Genomic DNA, 18,181 nt, shown 5'->3' on the forward strand with positions numbered 1-18,181 from the left:
CTAGACCTAGTGTGGTGCACGGGTGTTTCAGTTGGTTTTTCTGGAGATGCCCATCTCAACTGAGATCTTGAAAGTTGAAGCCAGAGCTACCATGGTCAAAGCAAACAAGAAAAATAGAAAGCTTGATAGAAAGACTAGGCGTCAAACTGAGGAAGAGGAGCTTACTCTGCTCAAAAAGAGAATTGAGGAATTTCAGCCGGAGGATTCAAAGGAAACCTCTCAGTTCCAAGATTACCCCATCACAGAAGCTACGCTTCAAGGTCTTCGAGAAGCTAACTTTGTCTCCATGACAGATATCCAAAAGAGAACGATACTTCCAGCCTTGAAGGGTGAAGATATTATTGGTACTGCTAAAACAGGATCTGGTAAAACTTTGGCATTCTTGATACCTGTGATTGAGTGTTTGATTCACAATAATGTCACCGAGTATGACGGCTTGGCTGCTCTTATAGTCTCACCCACCAGAGAGTTGGCTGTCCAGATCTTCGAAGTTCTTACAAAGATCGGAAAGTACAACGCGTTCTCTGCTGGTTTGGTGACGGGTGGAAAAGATGTTCAATTTGAGAAAGAGAGAATCGGTAGAATGAACATCTTAGTTGGTACCCCCGGCAGAATATCACAGCATTTCAATCAATCTGTTGGCATCGAAACCTCCAACCTACAAATTCTTGTTCTCGACGAGGCTGATAGGTGTTTGGATATGGGTTTCAGAAAACAGATCGATAGCATTTTGGGACATTTGTCCCCAGAGAGACAAACCTTGCTTTTCTCCGCCACTCAATCTGACAGCGTGAAAGATCTTGCAAGGTTGTCTCTTACAAACCCAACAAAGATTGGTGTTTCTTCCGATGCTAGCGTATCGGCAACTCCTGATACCTTAGATCAGTACTACATTCGCATCAACCTTGAGGACAAGCTCGATGTTCTCTGGTCATTCATTAAAACGCATCTCAAGAGCAAGATTCTTGTTTTCTTTTCGTCCTCGAAGCAAGTTCAGTATACGTACGAAACATTCAGGACGTTACAACCTGGTATATCCTTGATGAGACTTTACGGTCGTCACAAACAAACGTCAAGATTGGAAACCACAACGAAATTCTCTCAGGCTCAATACGCGTGCTTGTTCGCTACCGATATTGTCGCGAGAGGATTGGACTTTCCTGCCATTGATTGGGTGATTCAGGTTGACTGTCCCGAAGATGCTGCCACCTACGTTCACCGTGTCGGGCGTTGTGCAAGATTTGGGCGTTCCGGTAAGTCTCTTCTTATGCTCATGCCATCCGAGGAGGAAGCTATGCTCAAAAGGCTTCAGAGTAATGATCTTGAGATCAAAAACATGAACATAAAGAAGAACAGCAAGAAGACTATCCGGCCTCAGCTTCAATCTCTCTGTTTCAAGGATCCCCAAATGAAGAATTTGGGTCAACGTGCATTCATTTCATACTACCGTTCCATTTACGTTCAGAAGGATAAAGAGGTTTTCGACGTCGAATCCCTTCCTGCTGATAAGTTTGCTGAGTCATTGGGTCTTCCTGGTGCTCCCAAAATCAAAATTAAGGGAGGAGAAGGTAATAAGGAGAAGAAGAATATGTCGAGACAACTCATGGAGCTTGAGCAAGCTGACAGGGACGGCGAGGTCAAGTCGGACGATAAAAAGAAGGTCAGGACAAAATACGATAGAATGTTTGAGAGACAAAATCAGACTGTTCTCTCTAAGGAATACCTCAATATGACCGGTACTGAAATCAGAAAGGAAAAGGACCAAGCTGAGGAGGAAAGTGATGATGATTTCATGAAGGTGAAGAGAACCGATCACGATATCAAAGATACTGAAATTCCGGATCTAAGCCTACCAGCTTCTAAGAGGGCCGCCAAGAAAGCTCTCTCTAAGAAGTTGTCCATCAAGGACAAGGGTACTCCTACGAAATTAGTCTTCGATGACGAAGGCGAAGCGCACCCTATCTATGAACTTGAGGATGAGGAAGATTTCAGAAAGAAGGGTGACGCCAAGGACCAAAAGAAGGAGTTCGTTTCTAAAGAGACTGACATGATGAACGAGGCCGATGTTGCCGACAAAGCTTTGGCAAAGTCAAAGAGGCAAGAAAAGAAGAGAAAGCGGAAGGAAGCTGAGAGAAGAATGTTGGAGGAAGATGACAGTAGTGACGATGAGGGTGTTCAGGTTACTCTCGGAGGGCCAGATCTCGAGAGAGATCTTGAGTCACTGGATGAGGAAGTTGAGGAACCCAAGCTGAAGAAGCCTAAGTGGTTCGAGAATAGCAAGAACTCTAACAATGATAGGGATGATGGTGTTGTTGAGATCGATGAGCCACAGTCCTTGGAAGATTTGGAGGCTTTGACCTCTAGGTTGATCAATAATTAACGAAACATATCACGCTATAGATTTAAAAGATTATCATTCATGCAGTGTTTATTAAGTATGCTATCTAATTTCAGGAGTTGCCACTAGCTTCGCGGTTACTTCACCCAATCTGTGGACATTGCCGGCGATTTTCTGGCCCCTTTCGTCCAAAACCTCTTCATCATCATCCTTCGGTTTGTCTGCAGCTTCGATGACATAGAGCTCCTGAAGGAAGCTCGAAGGAACACCCTGAGCAACATTTAGCGTAGTATTTGCTCCAATGGACATAGTGATCTTACCCGATCTGTGGAAGTTGAGCTGTCCAATTTGGCCCTGAAAGTCCGCCAACGTAGGGAGAGCTAGGCTTGAGGTTGTCGTATCAGTTTCCATCTTCTCGTCATTTTCCTTGTCCTTGCTGATTTGGGGTAGATGGACCATGAAATAATTGTCTGGCGCTCTTGCTCCTGAATCTTCAGCTTTAAGTCCTGCAAATTTACCTGTGACCAAGTCAACAATAGCACGTTGATCATCAATGAGCCTATCATGCTCATCATTTTCAACTGTGTCACCAACACGTTCTGCAACTGGGCCTGGTGTAGCTTCTATCTTGATGTCTTCGGACGATTCACTCTTGACCAACTCAGGTTTGGGTGTGCGTGAAGGTGCCCTAGAAGAGGAAGCTGAAACAGTGGATGAAAGGGGAATTGCTGCCTTAGCTGCAGCTTTCTCCTCATCTTTGTAGGGTCTCACAGGGAAAAGTACTGTCTCGCTTTCGTCAAATTGGTACTCTTTACTCATGTTGATCTTCGTGAGACCACCCTCGTCATCGGAATCTTCGCCCTGAACAGAATCACTTTGGGTTCGACTCTTCAACTTCAAGTTTTGTAAAGGATCAGACTGCTCTTTGCCTCCAGCTCCGTAGATCTTATCACTAGTCAAACCTGTTTTCGATGTAGCGACTGGACCACTGCCCACGGCAGACGAAGCTAATGGGCCTGATGAGACTAAATGAGTACCCACATAAGCTCCACCTCTTCCTCTACCACGGCCTCTGGCACCTCCACGTCCCCTAGTTGGTGGTGGGCTTGGTTTCTCTTCTGTTTTCACTATAGGAGCATTTTTCTCTCTATCTTCTTTTGATTTTCTTGCCACCACCTTGGGCTTGAACTTGAGTGCGGGCTTGGAACCCGATTTCTTTGGATTGAGCGAATCTAGTCTGTTGGACATAGCTAGATCACAAAGAGATGTAGAGCTGATACACCTAGATGTCAATCGAGGTGCATTGGAACACCCGTACACCTTTTCAAGAAGGAGTTGTCTACGTTAATCTGGGCCACCTTTCATTTCAAGATAAACACTCTGTAAATAACGTCGGCAAATGATTAATTTTTCGCTTTTATTTATCTAATTTATCCTGTCAATGTTGCTATAAGGTGTAGTAGTTTGGGGCCTCGGTGCAGTACTATCAAAAAAGTAGCGATGAGGCATCACTAGATCTCACTCTCAGTAAGATCCATTCACTATCGCCATGTCAGACATCTCCGACAATGAGCTCGATGAGTTCGACGCTGGCAGAGATAAGATTTTGCTAGAACAAGCTGGTGATTATCTTCAGCAAAAAGACTCCGAAGCAGAAGATTCGGAGGAAGAGGTTCTTGGTCTTAGAAACGAGGAGGCTTCAGAAAGTGAGGAGGACGATATGGATGACATTGATGGACAGGCCGAGGAGGAAGAGGAAGATTCCGATCCAGAGGGCTGGGGCTCGAAAAAGAACTATTACGGAGGGGACGATGATAGTGATGACGATGAGATGGCCGCCGAAGCTCTCAGACAACAAAAGAAGCATTTACAAGACCTTGCCATGGATGACTTCGTGGACGAAGACATGATGGAAGACTGGTCTAAAAAAGCACAGAAACATGACGCTCAAGAATCGAAGGATGTCGTGGTTCAAGATGAGGACTTGGACTTGGATCTGTTAGATGACGAGGAAAAGTATAAGTTTTTGACAGGTTCATTTCCGGAATTTGTGCCATTACTCAAAGAATTCAACAGTCTTACTCCTACTTTGGAGGAGCTCGAGAAGACCTCCCAGCCAAATGCCCTGGTGGAAGCAAAACTCGTCGCAGTACGTGCCTACTTGGCCTCGATATCATCATACTTTGCATTACTCGCCGAGAGATTGGGCGGCTCTGAAAAGTTCACCAGCATGAAAGATGACCCCGTAATGGAGCTGATTCTTCTGAGCAGAGAAGTCTGGAGACAGGCCAATGAGTTGAGTATGGAAGAAACGGCACCTTTCCAGGCTGACGAGGATACCAATGAGGTCGAAGATGAGGTTGAATCCGAGGACGATGCTCCACAGCAGCCAGTATTGACAGATTCAGAGGAAGAAGAAGAAGAAGAAGAGCTGGTCAGTGAAGAAGAACCCCCCACAGAACCAGAGACCGAGATTGCATCCAAGAAACGTGTTCCAAGAGATGTTCCAGCTTCGTTGGGAGATTACTCCGAGCAGAGTGCTATCGACGCTGGCGACCTTCTTGAGAAGAACCGTCGTAAGAAATCATTACGGTTTTACACCGCCAAGATCAACAAGGCTTCCAATAAAAGAGACCCAGATGAACAGTTTGCTGGTGACGCCGATTTGCCATACAAAGAGAGACTCTTCGAAAGGCAACAGAGGCTTATGGAGGAGGCTCGTAAAAGAGGTTTGGGTGGCAAAGACAGCATTGGCGATGACTTGGATGGTAATGACCTAGACAGTGGTGACGAAAGAGACGTCACCAACATTAATGACATGGATGGTGCTGACTACTACGAGACCATGAAGAATGCCAGAGATAGCAAGAAGCAGGCTAGACGCTCTGCTCATAATGATGCTAAGAAGGCTGCTAGAGATGGTAATTTGGCCGATTTGGCCGAAACGGCTGATGAGAATGGCAAGAGAGCTCTTAATTTCCAGATCCTCAAGAACAAGGGTCTTACGCCGAACAGAAAGAACGACAACAGAAACGCCAGAGTCAAGAAGAGAAAGAAGTACGACGCTGCCAAGAAGAAGCTCAAATCCGTCAGACAAGTCTACGATCAAAACAACCGCGGTCCATACCAGGGAGAGAAGACCGGTATCAAGAAGGGCATGTCTCGTTCGGTCAAGTTGGTTTAATAGATTACACTTTTGCATCAAAGATCGCAAGTTGTATATGTACATTAAGGATTCATCGCAGGTATAGTAAGCTTAACGGCTGAAAGTGATATCGTCTATACGTAAAATGGATTTCACAGTCTCAGCCGCCAAGGTGATGGCGCTCGTGGACACAAGGACGGGCTGCAACACATTCTCAGTGAATGTGTTAGAGGCACCGTACCTTCTGACAGAAATACCAGCATTCTTCTCGCCCATCTCGTGTCTGTTCCTCAAGTCAGTAACCACATTAATTGGGTTCAAGCCGGCATTTTCAGCCAACGTAGTTGGAATAACCTCCAAAGCCTGGGCAAAGACCTGGTATACAAAGTGCTCCACACCACTCAATTTGCTTGACTCCTTGAACAAAACTCTCGATGCCTCAATTTCAGGAGCACCACCACCGGCGATCAAAGCCTTCTCCTTCACCAAACATCTCACAACGCAGAGAGCATCGTGGATCGATCTCTCAGTCTCATCCAAAACCAAGTTGTTGGCACCACGCACAACCACAGAAACGGTTGGGCGAGTGTTCTTTTGGTTCACGCCTGTGATTCTGACGATCTTAGAGCCAGAAGATTCGAACTCTTCAACGAGCTCGGCAGAGCCCAATCTGTCTTCGGTGAAGTTGTCAACGTCAGCAATAGGTTTACATCCAGTAGCCTTGGACAAGAACTCAACCTCGTCTCTCTCAATGTCCTTGACAACCATGATATTGAGCTTGGCAAGGAAATGCAAGGCCAAGTCGTTAACAGCGTCTCTCAAGATAGATTTCTGAATCAACAAAACGTTACACTTAGCCTTCTTGATCTTCTTGCAAATGTTCAACAAGTATGCTCTTTCTTCTTTAAGGATCTTGTCCATCTGTCTGTAGTCGTTGACGACGACGTTGTTCTCCATGTCAGGCTTGGGTGGAGACAACTGGAATTGAATCAAACCGATACGAGCCTTCTCGATTCTAGAAGGACCACCAGCCGACTTCAAAACGTTTTGCGTGAGCACTACACCATCGACCAACTCTGTGTCGTCGATAGTACCACCCACTTTCTTAATAAGACGGATATCGTTCAAGTCAACGTTGTCCTGGCCCTCGTTCATGACCTTAAGGACGGAATCAACCGAGAGTGGAGACAACAAAGATGAGTGTTGAGAAACAATCTTCGAGGACAAGGATGTGGAAGCGGCCTTGATCAAGATCTCGCGGTCCTTCAAATCGATCTTGTGAGACATCTCCAAGTAAACTTCACAAACGCGAGCAGCAGCTCTCTGGAAGCTCTCTCCAACTAGGGTTGGATGGATGCCCTTATTCAACAATTTTTCAGCGGCACCTAAGAGGGAACCAGCCAAAATGGCCACGGAAGTGGTACCATCTCCTGCCTCGATATCCTGGGCAGCGGACAAATCCACCAACATACGAGCAGCTGGATGAAGAATAGCCATGTGCTTCAAAATGGTGGCACCATCATTGGAGATGATGATCTTGCCATCCTTCGTCTTGATCATCTTGTCCATACCTTTTGGACCCAAGGACGTTCTGATGGCATCCGACACAGCCCTGGCAGCGAGAATGTTGGACTTTCTCACCTCTTGTGGCTTCTCCTTGTCCTTAAATGTCGCATTGGACGGGTTTTTGGTTTGGGCAGCAGCCATGATTAGGGAATATGGACTGTTGGAGGTGTGTAGTTGGAAAGTATAGGGCTGAGATTTTTTCTCGATCCAGCAACGTGTGCAGGCCAAGACCAAAGAAGACGGGAATAGCACCCTAACTATGGCGATGATTATATCTACTTTTTAGGAGTTGAAATTATGGATGTTGAACGTCAATTTAATTCAAGAGCCGAAAATTTGCAATGCTGAGTCAAATTGTTGTCGAAGATGGCGCGTTTATAATTCTTCGTGCTTGGTGCGAAATGGTTGCAAATACCCAGATTTTCTGTGTTCAACAAAAACACGTACCACTTACGAACTTACAAACTTCAAACGTTTTACGAACGGGCAAGCTTTGGTGGTCTTATGAAATAGAAAGCGACTATGCTGTTAAAATGGGAAAATCAACTGTTCAAATCTCTCGCTGCTGATGTAGTTGTCTGTCAATGTCCCAATGGTAAGTCCGAGCTGCTCGAAATAAGGTGCTCTTGCAAGCCGAAATTACTCCTCACAATTCTCATAAATGCCTTTCAAGATCTGTTATTCTACGTATTGGTTCATCATTATGAACCGCTATAGTCATTATGAGGTGCACGGAGGTGCATCACCACATCGCTGCCTACTAGATCAATAACCACTATCAACACCAATGACGAAGGAAACACACGTATTCAACAGAATACGTCTAACCTGCGCTCAAACAAATCAATGCTCATACCTGAATTGGTATCCTTATTTCAAACTGCATGCTCCTGAAGCGACAGTTCTCAGGCCGCTACCCCAGGCATTTCTTGATTACCTCAGCGGAGACAGTATAAGGCTACCCACGACCGCTACTGTTGAACGAAACGAAGAAAATGAATATAGTGATTGGGAAGATGAGGAGACCGAAAGCGTGAACCCCTTGGAACACTTTCAAGATTTCCACCAAGAGCTCAAAGGGATCGTGGACTCATACGGGAAGGTACTCGTGAAGACAAACTGGACAGCTGGTAAGGATGCCAAGTGGATCTTGATAAACAATTCATTGCAATGCACATCTGTCAACGACGTGTATCTTCTTCTCAATGCATCCGATCACATTGCACACGATCTTGACGGCCATGTGTATGATGAATGTGAAGATAAGGAGGACGGTCCGCATATTGAACCAGAATTGGTAGTTAAGAAGTGGATTAACGATTTTAACCCGGCTCTTGAGTTCAGAATTTTCATTAAAGACAAAAAGATTTTGGGAGTCTCGCAAAGGGACCCAGGACATTATATTTACCTCGAGGAACTAATACCACAATTGAAGGAATCGATCAAAAAGTTCCATAGCGATGTCCTTTCCAAGCTGCAGTTCCCGCTTCGTGATTATATCCTCGATGTCTACTTGCCCAGGCCGTACAGCAAAGTCTTTGTCATTGACGTGAACCCATTTCTGAGAAAATGGGATCTGCTTCTATTCACCTGGCATGAGCTTCTTGAGAAGGAAAATAATGGAGAGTTTGAGATAAGAGTTATCACGGAAACTAATATGGGACATTTATCGAGGAAAGACAATAGCGAGAGTCAAGTACCTATAGAGGTGGTGGGAGCCGCAAACGACAGTCAAGCTATGTTGGAACTCGCTAGGGAGTGGTCAGCGTTAGCAAGACAAGGTGAAGAATCACATTCATGAGCAACATGTGAAGGGAATCTAATAGAAACGCAATTGCCTGGTCACTTCTTGCGCACGTTTCATTTTGAAGCGAACCACAATTGCAAAGGACAACATTAAGCGTGGATTAGCACCGTTTACAGGCTAACCTGTTATTTAAGCGTTGTACAATTGCTCGGCTTCAAACCAGACGAGAGGTTGCGAAAGTTGGCAGAGTAATGAATATGCAATGCCCACTGGTGAAGTTACACAATGAAAGGTAACCCTGCACCACAAAGAAGAATTATTAGTAAATCTTTCCAATCTTCAGAACTCAAATTTTCATACTATTGCTGGAAAGTGGTGTGGGCAGGGCTCGGAGGCCAGGCGCGCTGATACATACATACTTAAACCTCCTAAGTACTTGCTTCCCAAAGCTTACCACATGGTTGAAATAATTGAACTCACGAAAGAGAACGTATGTTGTCTATAAAAGATAGTATGGAATTGACTAACATTAGGTAATCTTGCCCTCCTACCGAGGTCGTCTCACAGAAGGTTTCACTTATGACGTGAGGAACAATACGCTTCTTTGGGTTGACATCATTAGCGCTGAGGCACACAGAGTATTTTTGGATGACGATGATTTGGCGAAGAGACACCAGATTTTGAAACTCAGCGAGCCTGGAGAGTCAATCGGTGCCATCTGCAAAACTAAGAGCGTCGATAGCTTTCTCCTTTGCACGAAGTCTGGAGTTTCCGTCGGAAACTTCCTGACTGGCACCATCAAGCCGTATGTCACGTATCCTTTCAGCGACACACAGCGTCACCGCTTGAGATCTAACGATGCCAACATTGACCCTTTGGGCAACTTGTGGGTCGGCGTGATGACCGATTTCCCCAGAACCAAGGAAGACGGACTCAAGTTCGAGGGTTTGTTGTACAGAATTGACCACAAGACCAAAGAAGTGAAAGTCATGCTTAGAGACACAGGCATCTCCAATGGATTGGCGTTCAGCAGAGACGTCAAGAAGCTTTACTGGACGGACTCCCCTACCCATCAGGTTTATTCGTTAGACATTGATAACGAGAACTTGACAGTCAGCAACAAGCAGCCTATCATTGATTTCCGTAAGGCATTCGAAGCTAACAAGGAGGCCAAGGATGCAGCTCTCCTGGGTAGCGATCCCATCCCAGATGGATTAGACTTTACGGGAGATGATCGTATCTACCAGGCTCTTTTTGGCACATCCACAGCCATTGCATACGACTTGACTGGCAAGGTCGAGAAGGTGTTCAAATTGCCAGCAGAACAGGTGACTTGTGTGCTTGTAGCTGGTAAAGACGGGGATGAAGTCTTCATCAACACCGCTCATCTTGAACACGAAGAGCTTGATGCGACCATAAAGGTTGCAGAGCCAGAGGAAAAGGACATTGGAGGTCACCTATTCAGATACAAGGCCAAGAGCAGCTTGAATGCTCGTTACCAAGATATCTGGCAGGGCGAGGTTGAGTAAATACAAGAAACGTCTGCACATTCAGCACTTGTAAACCTACCCTGTCAACTCTATTACCCTCGACACAAACTCTTCCACAAGCTCGTTCTCCTCAGCACCGCCCATTCGTAGATCACATAACCTCATGTTGGCGATCTCCCTACGATTTTCGGCCAAAGGCTCATTTGTGATGGAGGAGTCTGTGAGGAGCTTGATGATAACGGCAATGTGAACTTGGAGACTTTTGTATTTGAGAAGACTTTGGATGACTGGGTCATTGGCGATCTTTTGGTTTATGCTGGGTTCTTCGTCTTCCACAGGTTCCCCAGACTTCTCAGGACGCTGAGGAGCAGCCGTTTCCTCAACGATATCATGTGAATGTAACGGGCTCTTGAAGCATACCAAGGAGCAGTATTTCACCGGGCATTTCGGGCACCGATACTTAGCCTGCTCCTTCTGGCACACCGTACATTCTCCTAAGGACATGGTATCAGAGATGCGATGAGTCGCACTGGGTGCAAAATTCCTAGAGAAGGATACGATGAGGATTGGGAAGCAACCAGACGCGGAAAAAAGGGAGATCCCGCAAAACACTCAAAATCACACAAAAGAAGAAGAAATTAGAGACGTGGTCGAACTTCCCAATACGAGGTTCCGGCGTCTCCAAAAGAATATGGATTTAGCGATCGGAGGATGTGCACCAGTGCATTTCAGCGGCCTCACGCCCAGCAGCATTTACGTATGGGTGCAGGACCAGCCTAGCCTCCTGAAAGCATCAGTCCACCGAGCATGCCGGTCGAAAAAAAAAAAAAAAAAAAAAAAAAAAAATGGAATTTGGATAGGGGAGCTTAGAAGTACGTGCACATTTCGGGAGCCGTACGGATGAGTGCATATTTGGTCCACCTGATTCCCTGCACTTTCTGCTTTTAGAATAATCGAAAAGGTGCAAAAAAGAAAAAAAATTAAATCTTAAAATTATCGTTTTATGCATTGTTGATTTTTTTTCTTTTGTTTGCAGCTCCGTAAACTCGTTGCCAGGGGCGTCGGCTATACCTCAAATGCAGCCGGCTTGAGCAAATCCCCATGCGTAGAGCATTTCGGCTGAGAACGCAGCAGCACCAAATACATCAGTGTGGATGAGATATTCCAAAAATATTTTACGTGGTGGCAAGGAGGGAGGGGCCAAAACATTGCTGACGCAAGATCCACGAATTTCTGGGAAAGTGCCAAAATTTGAAACATCAAAAGCGCAATACCTCAAGGCTTACCTGTGGGCGCTGGCCTAGTCTTGGCTAGCTACGTAAGTGCCACAAAGAGGCAGCAAATGGATAGGCGGAAAGCGGCAGTCAGATGGGGGCCCGCGACTGTCTGCAGGACTGTCTGCAAAATGCCTTCAATCTACAATTTAGCAGCCTACAAAGCTAGTAATCCCGTTCATCCATTTAGTCTATCATGCAAATTCGTTATTCATCAGTAGTGTTTGCCGGTCCAGGGCTGGCGCACAAGGCACTCGTCCACCTTCCGGCGTTTGCGGCCCACCAGCATAGGTGTCATGGGCATGTACTCTTCAAACGCCTGGGAGTAGCCCCGGGGCATCGCTGGGGGCACAGTTGGCGGAGTGGGCACAGGTGTGCAATGCATATGAGGCTGCCCTAAGCAGTAGGCGGGCAGCACCACGGGAGCCATCACCACAGGAGCAAAAGGGAACGTAGGCGGAGTGGGCATCACCGTTGGAGGAGGAGCAGCAGCAGCAGCAGAAGCCACTGGAGCCACTGCCGGCACCGGCGGGAGCGGAACAGGGTAGTTCTCTTCAACTTGCGAGCGTAGCTGGGCAAGCCAGTATGGGTCCAAATGAGCAAAGCGGTCCAGAGCGAAGGGTCGTGGGCTGTAGACACCAGGAAGTTGAGGGCGCTCAAGAAATGGCTTTCTAGCTGGTTCAAAAACGGTAGCGAGGGCGCAAGGCGGGAGCACTTGCCCAAGATGGAGTGCCATGTCTTCAAGGTGTAGCTCTGGTCGTTCATGTACTTGTTGGCCAACACGAGGGAGGCAATCATAGCGTAGTAGGCGGTTGCCACGGCGGAGGTGTCGCCAAGCAGCAAGGTGTTCACCAGGTTCTCCTTGTACCTAGCCAAAAGCACAATCAGCAAGGCGAGGTTGGCCAGGGAGAGATCAAGGGTATCGAGCACCAGGACAAAGTCAGCAGGATCGGGAACCACGAGCGGACAGGCCGGGTCCTGGAGCATATGGAGGCAGCAGGCCACGTAGGTGTTGCCTAGCGTGGACATGCGGCAGTAAAGAGTGGAAAGTGAAGTTGGAACAGAACAGGGCCTTTGCCCAGGTGGTGGGGTGGGCCGGCTTATATCAGATCATCGCAGAAAATACAGATGCACTGAGGGCCCAAACCATATCGAGGCTTCTTAACGCTGCCTGTCTGGAGGCGGCCTGGGCTGCTGACCGGGGCTATCTGCCTGGCGCCTGCCTGAAAGGGCGCCTGCAGCAGAATGGCCAAAGCGAGTGAAGAATATCGCGAGCCCTCACTCGACTGCCGCATTGGTGCGATATTGTTCATGGCTTAACGACGGCCTGGCCTGAGCAACTGGAGCCGGCCTGCTACGACAAGACTACGACTAGACTACGAAGAGGGCTAGGAGTAGTCTGGGTAGCCTGGAGTAGCACTCCACGGTAATACTACTGTAGTAAAATCAGCTCCCCCAATCCATCGCCGTCCCTAAACGCATCGCCTGCCCTGCCGGGCTGGCTTCCACCGGGTTCCGCGAAAGTCGCTTGTTTACTACCGCCCTGCTGTCCTCCTGGCGGCCTTGGCTTCCTTCACGCACTCCTGCTCCCTCGCCGCGGTTTATTGGACGACGCCTCTACGCTTGTCTCTGCCTGCTTACGCACATGCCCATTTGCAGCCGGAAAGAATGCCACCGACGTTTCCGTCTCAACACTCCATTTCCATACCCTGGGCCTCTGCCGCTGCCTTCGCCTTTGCCTGTGCTGCGCTGCTTCGTGGGCTACCGCTATTTTCAGTTGCTTCTGCTTTACCCTGCTTGCGGTGCTTGCCTCGTTAGCGGCCTCAGGTCCCTAACGCCGGCCCTTACCGCCGGCCTGCTCTGCCCTGGCTTCGTTTCACTCCGTGGCACCTTGCTGCGCTGCTTTGTTTGTCTGGTGCGACCGCGTGACCTGAAACTCCCTTGTTGACGCCAGCGCTGAGCGGCTCGCGGATCGGGCCAATTCCATCAGCGGCGGCAAATCCGAACGACCTGGATCGCTGGGCCTCTAGCCTCTGCACTAGGCCTCTGCCACTAAAACTTTTTTATCATCAAAGTTGCTACAAAACACTCTCTACTCTAATCCGCTTCTGTAGCTGCCAGGCGGACCACGGCATAAGGTTTGGCCCGAGGTGCTGCTTTTTTTGCTTTTGTGCTGCAAAGATGACAAAATGATGTAACCCACTGGGCGCTAGCAACATTGACCATCGCTGCGGCCTGTTTTGTGTCCTAGTGAGCATCATGCCGGTTTCACTTCCCATTACGAAACGTTTCGCCGCCGCCTCGGCGCCAAGCGGCTACCGCCTCCCTCACCCCTGGCCGTGGAAACTCACACCTCACAATGTGTCTTTGTCGTTTGCGAGCATATTGTCTCCTATTCGATCCAGAAAATCTGATCGGCCAGGGGGTGTCAGGCCCACAGCGAAGCACAAGCACCGAAAATCCGCTCTTTTGGGAAAAAGGGAAATTCACAGAAAATAAACTAAAAATATCGAGTCGTAGTTACACATGGGGTTCCCCGGGTTTTTCGGTGGTTTCCTCCGTCCTCCGCCTAAGCCCATCGATCTCATGGTACTCCCGTATCTCCATGCTCCACCCGCCCAGATACGTCACCGCTCCCGTGGTACCAGAGAATGTGGCTGGCCTAGTCACAGGCCCCACTGCTCGTCTGGCATTGCTTTCTCCCAACCCAGCACCTCTCCCTGCAGCTGCACTAAGCCTGGAGACTAAAGCCAAACTGTACACGGCCGACATGAATGGTGGATGCTCGCCCCAACTGGGCCACTGCATTGTTGCCACAAATAACCTCCAATGACACGATCGCCGTTTGCCGAGCGTCAGTGGCACCGAAAGGCCTGGGAGATCTGGCGCCGAAGGCGCCGAAGGAATGGGCCCCGTTTTCCGTTTTGGGCCCTGTTTCCGGAATGTCCATCTGGCCCAGCCAACGGTGCCCAAGCCGTAAGCCATCAGATTCGCACACCAGGCCAGAAGCGTCTCTGGGGCCACTTTTCCGCAGCCAATAGGCGTGCTCGCAGGCCCCAGGGAGGCACAGATGGGTGCGGATGGGCCAAAACGGGCCAGGCAGGCAGTACGGCCTGAGAAAAGTTGTGTAATTTGAGATGGCGCGCTGAAACTGTGCGGGCCGCTCTCTCCAGGATTCCAGTTTCCAGTTTCCAGCTTTCTCTGCTCTGGACTAAGTCTTTCTGATTGGCTCCTAAGTGCACTAACATTTGGCCAACCCGGAGCCAACCTGAAGCCAACCCAAAGTGAATCCTACAAACTTTTTTTTTTTTTTTAAGAAAACAACTTCGTCTCGCTCATTCCCAAAAATCATACTAAAGTTTGGTTTTTCTGTCTATTACTATTATTATAAGTAGGGTCCTTTTTTTTTTTTTTTTTTTTTTTTTTTTTTTTTTTTTTTTTTTTTTTTTTTTTTTTTTCCGCTTCCAGGGCCCACTGTATCTTGGGCCTCCTCCTCGCACCCATCCTCGTTGTGTCAATGGCACCTCCTGCACCAGCTTATCTGATCCGAATCACGGCCCGTCGGACCAGCCTTTTTGACGTCTCCCGAATCAAAGAAGCTTTTTTGCAACCGTTGAGCATCAAGCCAAACCAGCCGTCCAAATCAGCCCAAACCCATTCCACCACAAGTTCCACCTTTCGGATCTTTATCCTCCCGGTCCCGTCCTCTTCGGTCGCCAATTCCGTAATCGGCTTCTCAGCAAACGCACTAGTGTTTTTCATCTCTGCGACCAAGAAATCTTCAATCAACAAAACGTTCTTCCTCCCCATTCATGCTGACACGCCGCTGCTATTATGTCTGATGTCGACGAAAAACAGCCCCAGGACCTGAAGGAGCCAAGCATCGGCCCTGAAAACAGACAAAGCATGGTCTCTGATGTTCCCCAGTCTTTCGATGGTCTTCCTCCTTTGAAATCCTACGACACCGCCTACCCGCCACTTAATCAATACTCCAGCCAAAAGTCACTCCAACCGTTAGGCCACAGAAAACATTCAGCATGGCTGGCCTCCGCTACCCCAGTGTCTCAACAAGTGTCCCATCCAGTACAAGCACCCACTCCAGGAGGACCAGGCCCTCTAGGCCACGTTATGTACGGAGCTCCTGCTCTTCCGTACGGTGCTTATAATTATAATTCCGGTAATCCAGGTTATGCCACTCCTGGTTTCCCAGACATGCCCCACCAACCCCATTCCAATGTCCACACCAACGCTAATACTAATACAAATGGCAATGCCAATGGCGGTGAAACTAATGCCGTTCCTCCACCCGGTGGCCCAGAAAAGGCTCGTCTTAGAGTCAACAAAGCCTGTGATCGTTGCCGTACACACAAGGTCAAATGCAGCGGATCACAGCCATGTACCAACTGCGTGAAACACAGCGTCGAATGTGTTTTCAGAACCGCAGGCCAACCAGCCACTAACAACTTGGCCGGTGTCTCAACATCCTCCGCTGCAAGCCATGACGGACTTGCTCCAGCTAGTGAAATGTCTATTCCTGACTACCTGGCGCCTCCTAGAAAGAAGCTGAGATCTGCGTTCTCACCAGATCCGTTTCCTAATCACAGTGAAAAACACGCTAATGCACCATCAACGCCTAATTACCACTCTCATGCGTTGCCTGTGGTGCAGAAAAACTACTCCGACCCATCATACACAGCTTACTTAGAGAATCGAGTGCACTACCTCGAGAACTTACTCTCTGACCACCTGAATGGGCATATCAAGAACGTTGGTAGAATCAACCCAGATACCTCGGATGTGGCAGACTTGATGCGTCATACAGCGTCCAAGTGGAGGTCAAGCAGAAGACATCAAAACGCTTTGGTCATTGAATTGTGCAAGGCATTGTACGAAGGTCTTGATCCCGATGCAAAACTGAAGGTGACTGTCCCACGTACTCAGTATTTTGGCTGGAACTTATCCGGATGCAACTACCTCAAGCCCGAGCCATTGCCGCAATTACCAGACATTAAACTTCTCAATGAAGCGACAAAAACGCACTATGTTGATTTCTTCTTCCGTGAAATTAACCCACTTTATGCCATTCTACACGAAACTGTGTTTAGAGAGCAGATTGTGGCTTTCAACAAACAGACTAATTCAGGAGCTCCACCAACGTTACAGCTCTCTTTCAAGCCATGCTTTGCTTGGTGTATGCTTTGAGTAACCGTTTCGTGCAGTTCATGGCCACTGATGGCCCTAATATGGAAATGCTTCGTTTAGAAGAAAAATTGTTCAAGTATTCACACAAGGTCTTGCAGATTTTTAGTTTTGAGTGGGAATCGTTTGAGTTAATCCAGTGCTGGCTACTTGCGACACTCTACTTGCGTATCACCCACAGACAAACTGCCGCAAATTCAGCTTTTGGTCACGCCATCAGTATGTGTCGTTCCATGGGCTTGTTCAGAGACAGAAAAGTTACAGCAGACGTTTCCACCTATGATCTTTTGAAGGCCAAGAGAATCTTCTTCTCCATCTACTGTTTCGATAGAATCATCTTTTTGCAAGCCGGTCGCTACCGGGCTTTGAACGAGTTTGACATAATTCGTCCATTCCCCAGTTTTGACTTTGTGAAGGAGTCTGCTGGTGACGATTGGATCACGCTACCGGCATTCGCTATGATTCATATTGCTCGAGTATCTAACTACCTCCACACGAACAGTTCAGACAATTACGACTTGCTCAAATCCCAGCAGATCAATAAGGAGATCTATTTATTACAGGGATGGCTATCTGAAAACGGTTTCGATGATGTACATGATATCTTTCCTTATGAGGGCTGCGGGGGCACTGTATCACATATGATGAAAGCCATCGTGAAACTTCATTTTTATGATTTATTATTGGCTATCCATGGCAAACTCCTTTTCAGCTACTTTGGTAAGAGACTTGCCTCAGAAGGAATGCAGATCGAAAAGGTTGTGGAAGCTAACGAGGGAGTGATTTATTTATTAAACAAACTCAAGAACGCAAATTGCCTTTACGCCCCATGGTACATCAACCTACTTTTGTTGTTCAATGTGGGCATAAACTGTCTCGTGTTCATCAATGCGGGTGTGTTCCTCGTTGAGTCCAGGCGGCTCATGAAGGAGTCTATGAATTTGCTCAACATCTACCAGGACTCGCCAGTGAAGAATGAAAAGGGCAAGCTAGTATTCCATGAGAGGTTCAAGATGGTGAAGGAATGTATTTGGGTGTTTAAAATGACAAACAAAATCATGTCACTCAGCTTCCAAAAATCACTAGCTGATATCGAAGAGTACGGCACGGATCCTGGATCAGCTGAGGTGAACCAGCAGTACTTTTCGCAGTTTGGTTTGATGAAGAGAAAGAAAAAAGACGATTTGGAGAAACTCATGGAGGACCAAAGCAAACGGGAATATTATGGCAAGAGCAGTGTCAACGAGGAGTCGTCACCTGGTACAGTGCCATCACAGCCAGCCTCGGACGCTTTCGGTAACGATAACTTTTTGGGTAACCTCCAGTGGTTTGACCAGTGGCTCGACTTTAACCAGGAGATATAACGCCGATGGCCCGGTCCCATGGGGGAAAAAAATATCATAATGTTGTAACGTTACGCAA

The 18,181-nt window shown here is 47.7% G+C and overlaps 10 protein-coding genes across 10 annotated transcripts; 6 read left to right on the top strand and 4 right to left on the bottom strand. All coding sequences in view use genetic code 12, as the record gives it.

Moving 5' to 3' along the window:
- Window positions 1-46: 46 nt before the first annotated feature.
- HCA4 (RNA-dependent ATPase) lies at window positions 47-2,380 on the top strand (the record flags this gene model as incomplete). The annotated part of the gene is made up of 1 exon (XM_025481609.1): window positions 47-2,380. The coding sequence occupies one exon, from the start codon at window positions 47-49 to the stop codon at window positions 2,378-2,380; it is 2,334 nt and encodes a 777-aa protein (XP_025336227.1).
- A 60-nt stretch (window positions 2,381-2,440) lies between these two features.
- On the bottom strand, window positions 2,441-3,586 carry RPC53 (DNA-directed RNA polymerase III subunit; the record flags this gene model as incomplete). The annotated part of the gene is made up of 1 exon (XM_025481610.1): window positions 2,441-3,586. One exon carries the CDS (start codon window positions 3,584-3,586, stop codon window positions 2,441-2,443), a length of 1,146 nt encoding a protein of 381 aa, XP_025336228.1.
- Window positions 3,587-3,887: 301 nt separating this feature from the next.
- Window positions 3,888-5,522, top strand: SAS10 (rRNA-processing protein; the record flags this gene model as incomplete). The annotated part of the gene is made up of 1 exon (XM_025481611.1): window positions 3,888-5,522. One exon carries the CDS (start codon window positions 3,888-3,890, stop codon window positions 5,520-5,522), a length of 1,635 nt encoding a protein of 544 aa, XP_025336229.1.
- A 72-nt stretch (window positions 5,523-5,594) lies between these two features.
- CXQ87_003128 (chaperonin-containing T-complex subunit) lies at window positions 5,595-7,190 on the bottom strand (the record flags this gene model as incomplete). The annotated part of the gene is made up of 1 exon (XM_025481612.1): window positions 5,595-7,190. One exon carries the CDS (start codon window positions 7,188-7,190, stop codon window positions 5,595-5,597), a length of 1,596 nt encoding a protein of 531 aa, XP_025336230.1.
- A 646-nt stretch (window positions 7,191-7,836) lies between these two features.
- CXQ87_003129 (cell proliferation protein) lies at window positions 7,837-8,850 on the top strand (the record flags this gene model as incomplete). The annotated part of the gene is made up of 1 exon (XM_025481613.1): window positions 7,837-8,850. The coding sequence occupies one exon, from the start codon at window positions 7,837-7,839 to the stop codon at window positions 8,848-8,850; it is 1,014 nt and encodes a 337-aa protein (XP_025336231.1).
- Window positions 8,851-9,253: 403 nt separating this feature from the next.
- Window positions 9,254-10,325, top strand: CGR1 (Cgr1p; the record flags this gene model as incomplete). The annotated part of the gene is made up of 2 exons (XM_025481614.1): window positions 9,254-9,286; window positions 9,330-10,325. 2 exons carry the CDS (start codon window positions 9,254-9,256, stop codon window positions 10,323-10,325), a joined length of 1,029 nt encoding a protein of 342 aa, XP_025336232.1.
- A 36-nt stretch (window positions 10,326-10,361) lies between these two features.
- Window positions 10,362-10,790, bottom strand: HIT1 (Hit1p; the record flags this gene model as incomplete). The annotated part of the gene is made up of 1 exon (XM_025481615.1): window positions 10,362-10,790. One exon carries the CDS (start codon window positions 10,788-10,790, stop codon window positions 10,362-10,364), a length of 429 nt encoding a protein of 142 aa, XP_025336233.1.
- Window positions 10,791-11,774: 984 nt separating this feature from the next.
- CXQ87_003132 (uncharacterized protein) lies at window positions 11,775-12,589 on the bottom strand (the record flags this gene model as incomplete). The annotated part of the gene is made up of 2 exons (XM_025481616.1): window positions 11,775-12,131; window positions 12,200-12,589. 2 exons carry the CDS (start codon window positions 12,587-12,589, stop codon window positions 11,775-11,777), a joined length of 747 nt encoding a protein of 248 aa, XP_025336234.1.
- A 2,805-nt stretch (window positions 12,590-15,394) lies between these two features.
- On the top strand, window positions 15,395-16,762 carry CXQ87_003133 (Zn(II)2Cys6 transcription factor; the record flags this gene model as incomplete). Its single annotated transcript, XM_025481617.1, has 1 exon — window positions 15,395-16,762. One exon carries the CDS (start codon window positions 15,395-15,397, stop codon window positions 16,760-16,762), a length of 1,368 nt encoding a protein of 455 aa, XP_025336235.1.
- A 20-nt stretch (window positions 16,763-16,782) lies between these two features.
- CXQ87_003134 (fungal specific transcription factor domain-containing protein) lies at window positions 16,783-18,123 on the top strand (the record flags this gene model as incomplete). Its single annotated transcript, XM_025481618.1, has 1 exon — window positions 16,783-18,123. The coding sequence occupies one exon, from the start codon at window positions 16,783-16,785 to the stop codon at window positions 18,121-18,123; it is 1,341 nt and encodes a 446-aa protein (XP_025336236.1).
- Between the last annotated feature and the right edge of the window lie 58 nt (window positions 18,124-18,181).

This window comes from Candidozyma duobushaemuli (assembly GCF_002926085.2).
Source record: "Candidozyma duobushaemuli strain B09383 chromosome Unknown C_B09383, whole genome shotgun sequence".
Lineage (NCBI taxonomy): Eukaryota > Fungi > Ascomycota > Pichiomycetes > Serinales > Metschnikowiaceae > Candidozyma > Candidozyma duobushaemuli.